Consider the following 10,000-nt stretch of genomic DNA (forward strand, 5'->3'; position numbering starts at 1 on the left):
CAGACCTTAGTCCTCAGCTAACAGGACCAGACCTTAGTCCTCAGCTAACTGGACCAGACCTTAGTCCTCAGCTAACTGGACCAGACCTTAGTCCTCAGCTAATCAGCTAACTGGCCAGACCTTAGTCCTCAGATATCTGGACCAGACCTTAGTCCTCAGCTTACTGGACCAGACCTTAGTCCTCAGCTAAATGACCAGACCTTAGTCCTCAGCTAACAGGACAAGACCTTATTCCTCAGAACTGGACCAGACCTTAGTCCTCAGCTAACTGGACCAGACCTTAGTCCTCAGCTAACTGGACCAGACCTTAGTCCTCAGCTAACAGGACCAGACCTTAGCCCTCAGATAATCAGCTAACAGGACCAGACCTTAGTCCTTAGCTAACTTAACAGACCTTAGTCCTCAGCTCACTGGCCTGTAGTGGAGACTTCTGAGACCTGATACTGCACCATCATTCTGTAATCCAGTGCGTTTGCTCTCTACATACAAACCTCCTCTGGTGATGTCATCTCTGCAGGTCAGCCCAGTCTGGTAGAACCCGATTGGTTCTGAATGAGCGTGTAGGCTGTGGTGCCTGGGGTCTGGGGTCTAGCTAAGGCCTTGTTGGGATCTGACTATGGTGTGACAAGCTTCTGGTTAGGTTCTGGTTGGGGTCTTGTTGGGGTGTAGCTGAGATCGGGGTGAGATCTGGGTGAGATCTGGGTGAGATCGGGGTGAGATCTGGGTGAGATCGGGGTGAGATCGGGGTGAGATCTGGGTGAGATCGGGGTGAGATCTGGGTGAGATCTGGGTGAGATCGGGGTGAGATCTGGGTGAGATCAGGGTGAGATCTGGGTGAGATCGGGGTGAGATCTGGGTGAGATCTGGGTGAGATCGGGGTGAGATCGGGGTGAGATCTGGGTGAGATCGGGGTGAGATCCGGGTGAGATCTGGGTGAGATCGGGGTGAGATCCGGGTGAGATCTGGGTGAGATCTGGGTGAGATCGGGGTGAGATCCGGGTGAGATCTGGGTGAGATCTGGGTGAGATCTGGGTGAGATGGTGGCGGTGCCCTTGTAACCGGGCGGCAGGAACTCTGCGCTGAGCTCCAGTGAGCGTGTGCAGACCCAGAGGAAGCTGACTTCACCTCCATGTTTGGCTGCTCAGTCGACACAAACATACCAGAGATCAAAGTCACGCTGGCTCACAAGTTTCTGTGAAAGCCTGATACGGCTCCCCCCCCCTCTCTCTCTCTGTCTCTCTGTCTGACTCTCTCTCTCTCTCTCTCTCTCTCTCTCTCTCTCTCTCCCCCCCTCTCTCTCTCTCTCTGTCTGACTCATCCCCTCTCAGCTCTCTCATCTCTTCAAAGAGGGCCGCCAGCCGGAGCGCAGACAAACAATGTTCGTGAGAGAGACTGACGGAGGAAACAAAGTTTTCTCTCCGCTAAAGTTACTCAGATCAACGGTGCTGGAGCTCCAATGGAGGGGAGCACAGAAACTGGCTGAGTTCTCTGGGGGGGATGGCAGGTGGAGCTCTGGGGGGGGGGATGGCAGGTGGAGCTCTAGTGGGGATGGCAGGTGGAGCTCTGGGGGGGGGGGGGGTGGGGTGGCAGGTGAGGATGCTGCAGTTGGAGCTGGTGAACGAGAGCAAAGCTGAAGCTGAAGCTGGTTCTAACAGGGTGGTGCTGACGGAGACTGCAGAGGAGGAACCTCCACACCGACACACATCACCCCAGGACATGAGGAGAGAGCACCCCCTACACACACACACACACACACACACACACACAACCCCCCTGAGGACAACCTCCAGCATTCCCACCAACCCCTGTCCATCCATCTCTCTTTTCATCCACCCACCCTCCCACACCTCCCTCTCTCCATCCATCATTCCATATATCAGTCCATACCTTCATCAATCATCCACCCCTTCCTCCCTTCATCAATCCATCCATCCCTCCCTCCCACCATCCATCTCACCCTCCTTCCATCCATCCATCTATTCATCCATCCATCCATCTCACCCTCCATCCATCCATCCATCCATCCATCCATCCATCCATCCCTCCTTTGACTCACCCCTCTGCATTCCCTCATTCCTGAATGACTGTCAGACATGCACTGTAATGCAGGAGCAGCAGGAGCAGCAGGACACACGGAACAGAGGACAAGAGAGAGGAGGAGAGGAGGAGAAGAGAGAGGAGGACAAGAGAGAGGAGGAGAGGAGGAGAGAGGAGAAGAGGAGAAGAGAGAGGAGGAAAGAGGAGAAGAGGAGAGGAGGAGAGAGGAGAAGAGGAGAGGAGAGGAAAAGAGGACAAGATAGAGGAGGAGAGAGGAGAAGAGAAGAGGAGGAGAGGAGAGAGGAGAGGAAAAGAGGACAAGAGAGATGAGGAGAGAGGAGAAGAGGAGAAGAGGACAGGAGGAGAGAGGAGGAAGGAGAAGAGAACAGGAGAGGAGAAGAGGAGGAGAGAAGAGAAGTGGAAACATCACAGAGAAAAAAGCAGGGCAGAGGAGACAGAGGAGAGAATAACACTGAGAGAAAGAGGGAAAGAGAGAGAGAGAGAGAGAGAGAGAGAGAGAGAGATATAGATAGAGAGAGAGAGTGTTAGGGTGGAGGGTGGAGAGGGCTGGGGAGGGGGATGGGGACGGGACACACCTTCGGTGTGCGTGGCGACAGGCAGGGAGATCTCCATGCATGCGGCGGACTGGGCTTTTCGGAAGGGCGGTCTGCCGGGGCCCCTGCGGGCCAATCGGATCCCTTCCCCCGCCGGCCCGCCCGTCACTCGGCCCCGCCCCCCCACAACGGCCTGCTGGGAGGACGCGGGGCTCGGACAGTGGCCATTCACATGATCTGCAACCATGGCAACAGCATCAACACAGTATCCCAGGCAATGAACCAACCAATCACAGAGAGAGGAGAGACAGAGATGAAGGAGATGGAGGTGGAGAGAGAGAATGAGAGAAGAACAGACTAGAGGACCAGTAGAGATGAAAGAGAGAGAATGAGAGAAGAACAGACTAGAGGACCAGTAGAGATGAAAGAGAGAGAGAGTGAGAGAAGAACAGATTAGAGGACCAGTAGAGATGAAAGAGAGAGAGAATGAGAGAAGAACAGACTAGAGGACCAGTAGAGATGAAAGAGAGAATGAGAGAAGAAAGAGAATGAGAGAAGAACAGACTAGAGGACCAGTAGAGATGAAAGAGAGAATGAGAGAAGAACAGATTAGAGGACCAGTAGAGATGAAAGAGAGAATGAGAGAAGAAAGAGAATGAGAGAAGAACAGACTAGAGGACCAGTAGAGATGAAAGAGAGAATGAGAGAAGAACAGATTAGAGGACCAGTAGAGATGAAAGAGAGAGAGAATGAGAGAAGAACATATTAGAGGACCAGTAGAGATGAAAGAGAGAGAGAATGAGAGAAGAACATATTAGAGGACCAGTAGAGATGAAAGAGAGAGAGAATGAGAGAAGAACAGACTAGAGGACCAGTAGAGATGAAAGAGAGAGAGAATGAGAGAACGAGTAGAGATGAAAGACAGAGAGAGAGGACTCAAGAGTATGGGAATAAGGAACAGAACGAGGACATAATGCTCGAGGAGTCATGAAAGATAAAACCAGAGAGAGATGAAAGATGAGTGAGAAGAGAGAGAGAGAGAGAGAGGGGGATGAGATGGCGGAGGGAGGTAAAGATGAGACAGAGAAAAAGGGGCAGACATTAGAAAGAGGTCAATCCAAGCAGTTCAAACACATCCATCAGAAACAGTCCACACAAATGCCCAGGAGGAGAGAACTGAAGCAGGGAGGGGAGGATGGAGGAGTATCAGACGAGTCGGGTCCAGCATCCAACGGGCGTTTGTCATCCTCTTTCTGCACTCCCACACACACATACAAACACCTTGGGGACATGACCATATGATTGAGGGTGTTTTCTGAGGGTGGTGGCCATGTTTGTTTGCGGCAGGAATGAAGAAATGGCCCATACGTTGGCGGTCGGCCATGTTTGTTTGGGGCAGGTGTGCTGTGGGAGTGGCCCAGACGCTGGCGGTCGGCCATGTTTGTTTGGGGCAGGTGAGCTGTGGGAGTGGCCCAGACGCTGGCGGTCGGCCATGTTTGTTTGGGGCAGGTGTGCTGTGGGAGTGGCCCAGACCCTGGGGGTCGGCCATGTTTGCTTGGGGCAGGTGAGCTGTGGGAGTGGCCAGAGGATGAGAAGTGCCCAGGGTAGTGCCCAGTCAGGCCCTCAGGACCTCGTTTCAGAGAGACCTGGACCAGGGCCACCTGTCCACCCACACAGAGGGCATCATGGGAAACGGATTAGGTTCTATTTGAGATGGTTGATACTCTAGAATTGAGATCCTTTCCAGGAAGCCAAATGTCATAGGTCAAAGGTGAACGGGGTGGACGGCAGCGCCAGGTCACTGTCTGAGTGAAACGGGTCTGAATCAGGAGACAATGAAACATCACCTCTACCCCCCCTCTACCCACCCCACCCTACACTCACACGCATGTACACACACACGCGCACACACACACACACACACACACACGCACTTCATTAGCGGTAAATGATAATCACCATTCATCTGACATTCTCCGGGTCCTTAATCTCAGACAGAGATTGTGCATATTACCCTAGAAAACCTCTCATGCCACTTCACTAAAACCACCTCAGCTGTCAGAAGTGATTTTTCATTCGCTAAAGAGAACCATCATCAACCCAAACCAATTTTGTCCAAGTGATTTTGACATCTGCATTTCTTTCCACAAGGTGACAAGATAATTAACTATCTGACACAGAGCTCTCGGTATGAAACTTGCCTGATTGGAGTTGATATTTATCATAAACGTTCATTTGAAAAGCTAATTTACTGACCTCAGAATCAGGACATTGTGCAACAATAAATACTGCATGTGTGTTATTGAAGATCATAATATTATCTTATCATACACTTAGCTCTTAAAATACACTCTTATCCCTAATATATCCAGAGGCACATGTTTACATCTTTCTAAAACTTTCAGTATCTTTCTAGAACATTCATCTAGATCCCAGAATGTCTTTACAGTTGTACTAACTCATTATTCTAGAACTCCTCACACTGTTTATGTGTCTGAAAGGAGGCCATGTTGTTTAGAAGCTCATTATTCTAGAACTCTCCCCACTGTTGATGTGTTCTAATGGAGGCCATGGTGTTTAGAAGCTCATTATTCTAGAACTCTGTTGATGTGTTCTAATGGAGGCCATGGTGTTTAGAAGCTCATTATTCGAGAACTCTCCCCACTGTTGATGTGTTCTAATGGAGGACATGGTGTTTAGAAGCTCATTATTCTAGAACTCTCCCCACTGTTGATGTGTTCTAGAGGAGGCCATGGTGTTTAGAAGCTCATTATTCTAGAACTCTCCCCACTGTTGATGTGTTCTAATGGAGGCCATGGTGTTTAGAAGCTCGTTATTCTAGAACTCTCCCCACTGTTTATGTGTCTTAAAGGAGGCCATGGTATTTAGAAGCTCATTATTCTAGAACTCTCCCCACTGTTGATGTGTTCTAATGGAGGCCATGGTGTTTAGAAGCTCGTTATTCTAGAACTCTCCCCACTGTTGATGTGTTCTAGAGGAGGCCATGGTGTTTAGAAGCTCATTATTTTAGAACTCTCCCCACTGTTGATGTGTTCTAGAGGAGGCCATGGTGTTTAGAAGCTCATTATTCTAGAACTCTCCCCACTGTTGATGTGTTCTAGAGGAGGCCATGGTGTTTAGAAGCTCATTATTCTAGAACTCTGTTAATGTGTTCTAATAGAGGCCATGGTATTTAGAAGCTCATTATTCTAGAACTCTCCCCACTGTTGATGTGTTCTAATGGAGGTCATGTTGTTTAGAAGCTCATTATTCTAGAACTCTCCCCACTGTTGATGTGTTCTAATGGAGGCCATGGTGTTTAGAAGCTTGGCTGCAGAGGCTGTGGAGGGAAGAGATTGGTTAAGGCAGTCAGAGCAGGAGCCTGCAAACCAATCAGAGCAGGAGGCTTCAGCCAGAGGCAGGAGCACAGATGCAGAGTGACAAGCCCACATGTCCAATCACAATGGAGCAAGACCACCAATAGAAAGGGAGCATGGTCCAATCACGATGAAGAAAAGGCTGTGGACAGTTGCAGTTACAAAATGGTCGAATCACATTAGAGGATGGCTCAGAGATGTAGAATGGTCCAATCATGTTAAAGCTTGGTGGTTCAGTGGGAGGTAATGAACGTTTCAGAATGGAGGTGAATGTCCAATCACGATGAAGCAAGGCTGTGCAACATTATCAAGGAATCCAATCAGAAAAGAGCATGGTTGTAGAGGCAGTGAATGATCCAATCACATTTGAGATGACTTTTTTGCAGGTAAAGCATAGTCCAATCATATTAGAGAGTGGAGGTTGAAGGTAAAGAATGATCCAATCAGGTTAGAGAATGGGCAGAAAGGCAGAGCATGGTCCAATCACGAAAGAGCAAGCTTTGAGAGATCACCTACACACGACCCGCATGGGGCAACCATCTACCTTTGAAAACACTTGCAAAATGTACATTCAACAGAAACATTCAAAACAGACATGAAAACAGTCATTTAGAGGAACACAAACTCAAAGACTTCTCCTGGAGATGAGCAGAGAAGTTGGTCTCAAATGAACACAAAACATTCAAATCAAATGAGGAGAGAACAACTCCAATGGAAAAATATATGCATACCAGGACAAAGAAAGGTGAGACAGGAAAGGAAGAATAACTAAAAGGAAGAAGGAAAGAAAGAAAGAAAGGAACAAAGAAAGAAAGAAAGAAAGAAAGGAAGGAATAAAGAAAGAAAGAAAGAAAGAAAGAAAGCAGTCTGCACATTTTGGCCTACCGTACCCAGTTCAGGTTTTAGATCAGTGGGCAGACTTAACTTTCTGCCTGGCCCTTTGACTGCAATGAAACATAGGAAAGAGAGGAGTCGTTAATCACCTCAACAAACCAAACAAGCAAACGAACCAATAAAGTAAAGAACCAAAGTCACCTCATCAAACCTCATCAACACAACAAACTAAAGATGACGGGAGAGAGACATGGAAGTATGAACAGCGTGCAGTGGAGCAGACACACACACACACACACACACACACACTCTGACAGGCACACAAGGACACTCACGACAGTCAAACCTGCCCGCAGAACACAGAGGGCCAGATGTGCTAACGCTCAGATGTGCTAACGCTTCTGTGCCCACTTCAGAACACAGAGGGCCAGATGTGCTAACGCTCAGATGTGCTAACGCTTCTGTGTCCACTTCAGAACACAGAGGGCCAGATGTGCTAATGCTTCTGTGCCCACTTCAGAACACAGAGGGCCAGATGTGCTAACGCTTCTGTGCCCACTTCAGAACACAGGGGGCCAGATGTGCTAACGCTCAGATGTACTAACGCTTCTGTGCCCACTTCAGAACACAGAGGGCCAGATGTGCTAACGCTTCTGTGCCCACTTCAGAACACAGAGGGCCAGATGTTACGGTTAAATGCATCAATAACAGAAACTTTTCAAAGACAACAAAATTGCTACCTACAGTAGTGCACCCATTGTGCGCCTCTGCACTACAGTATATCAAAAGCGACCTTAACTTTCTTTGGCCTTTCGAATGCTTACTTTCACTTTCACGTCATCCACTTTAAACTTTCCTTCTTGCGAGATGTGACCACTCTTCCATAGTCTACTGTAAGTGCACAAGTAGTTTGAGTAGAACTACTGCTCTTCATTATTTTCTTGTTGACATTTTACATTCCTTTTAATGTTGTCATCATTAACTTCCTTCAATGCGCTTGTGATTGAAGTATGTTGTTCAGTTGCTAATGTTCGTGTATTGCGGTAGGGGGCGGAGAAATGCGCTTGTGATTGAAGTATGTTGTTCAGTTGGTAATGTTCGTGTATTGCGATAGGGGGTGCTGTTTGCCCAGCGGACTGAGGGTTTGATGAAGAGCACGTAAACTGACATGTGACTGCGTGCCGTTCCTGCAGATTGGACATGACGTTGATAACGCTACACTCACAAACGAGCATCTGGCCCCGAGACTCTACTGCTCTCTCTACGTGTTGAACACACACACACACACACACACACACACACACACACACACACACACACACACACACACACACACACACACACACACACACACACACACACACACACACACACACACACACTTAAATATAATATTTAAAAACACATGTCAAGTGTTTCATCATCTTCCTGATAATAACTTTTTAGTCTTTCATCTTTTAGAATGGGTGCGGAGCATGAAATCTCTTTTATGTGAGGCAACAGACACACACACACACACACACACACACACACACACACACGTACAACAAAAGAAACAGAAAACAAACCACATCTGAACAGAAAATTATGATTTTTTTTTTCCAAAAACTGAAAAAGGAGTTTCCACATTTTGCAAGCATTTTGCAGTAAGAAACTGCAAGGTACCGGAAACTGGGTGAAATGAGGGCACATCTCAAACATGTCACATTGTCCACATCAGTTCAGTGTCTCAGTAATGTGTGTGTGTGTGTGTGTGTGTGTGTGTGTGTGTGTGTGTGTGTGTGTGCCATGGGCACAGTAAAAAGCGGATCCAAAGTGTGCCATCATCATTCCACTCCCGCATCATCAGGGCAGGTCAGCCAATCACAGAGCAACAGGCTGGCCAGTCACAGTCTGTCCACGAAGACTTCCTCGGGAAAAGAGATCTGATAGACCATAATGTCCATTTTGTCCATGTTGTATCCACGTTGCGTCCACTCTTCCAGGCTGATGACTCACTTTCCTCACTCTTTCTGTCAGAGCTGCTTTAGGTTCCAACAGATCAGCCTTTGTGTCAGGGCTGCATTAGTTTCCAACAGATCAGCCTTTGTGTTAGGGCTGCATTAGTCGGGGGGAAGATGCACTTGATGCAGGAGAGAACAACAGGTGAAATCTTTTGCTCCACATTTTCATGCAAAGCACGAGGAAGGAATCTTTTCCTCTCCTGCGCCACACAACCACGCGTTGACTGACAGATGGAGTTGCTATGGTTACCTCAGATAAGGATGGGAGTGAACTATACGCTACTCACATCACAAACAAACACAACACACAAGCTTGTTTGCTTAGCAACCTCCCGGCAACCACTTTCAAAGGCCTCCAATTTTGGCGTTTGGATTATTACCAAATGAGTTCCAGATCCACATTACACTTGGACGGCCATGTTTACTAACGCCACAACAGTAGTGTTTCTCCTTACAGTGAGAGTAAAAAAGGCCGTGTTTACTAACGCCACAACAGTAGTGTTTTTCCTTACAGTGAGATTAAAAAAGGCTGTGTTTACTAACGCCACAACAGTAGTGTTCCTCCTTACAGTGAGATCAAAAAGGCCGTGTTTAGGCCACAAGAAAAGGACTCTGGTCCTCTGAGTGGTTTGTGTTGAATCTTTGTGCATGGAACACTGGCGCTCTGATTATGGTTGCTGTGTGGTTGCTAAGGAAGTGATGTCGCAGCAGCTGGGCTGGGTGTGAAGGCCAGTGGGTAAGGTGCTGCACTGTTTTCAGACTGACAGGTGAGGACAGGTGAGGAGGGGTGTGTGTATGTGTGTGTGTGTGTGTGTGTGTGTGTGTGTGTGTTAGGGGCAGGGGTATGTATGTTTTACTCCACACCTGCAGGCAAGCAACACCTCACCACCTTCTAACAAAGTCAGACTCCACACACAAAGCACATGCGCACACACACAAACGCACACACACAAACGCACACACACACACACACACACACACACACACACACACACACACACACACACACACACACACACACACACACACACACACACACACACACACACACACACACACACACACACACACACACACACACACACACACACACACACACACACACACAGCATCAACCATGGCTGTACATGTCTTTGCCCAACAAACAGTACAACTGAAATACACACAGAAAGATAAGACATGATCAGATTTACAA

The 10,000-nt window shown here is 48.0% G+C and overlaps 1 protein-coding gene across 1 annotated transcript in view; it reads right to left on the reverse strand.

The window, feature by feature from the left end:
- stxbp5l (syntaxin binding protein 5L) overlaps positions 1-10,000 on the reverse strand; it is a 132,169-nt gene that overhangs the window by 20,749 nt on the left and 101,420 nt on the right. The window contains exon 20 of the mRNA XM_062535238.1: positions 2,634-2,828. Coding sequence (XP_062391222.1) covers positions 2,634-2,828 — 195 coding nt within the window. The remainder of the gene's footprint in view (positions 1-2,633; positions 2,829-10,000) is intronic.

This window comes from Sardina pilchardus, chromosome 4, assembly GCF_963854185.1.
Source record: "Sardina pilchardus chromosome 4, fSarPil1.1, whole genome shotgun sequence".
Lineage (NCBI taxonomy): Eukaryota > Metazoa > Chordata > Actinopteri > Clupeiformes > Clupeidae > Sardina > Sardina pilchardus.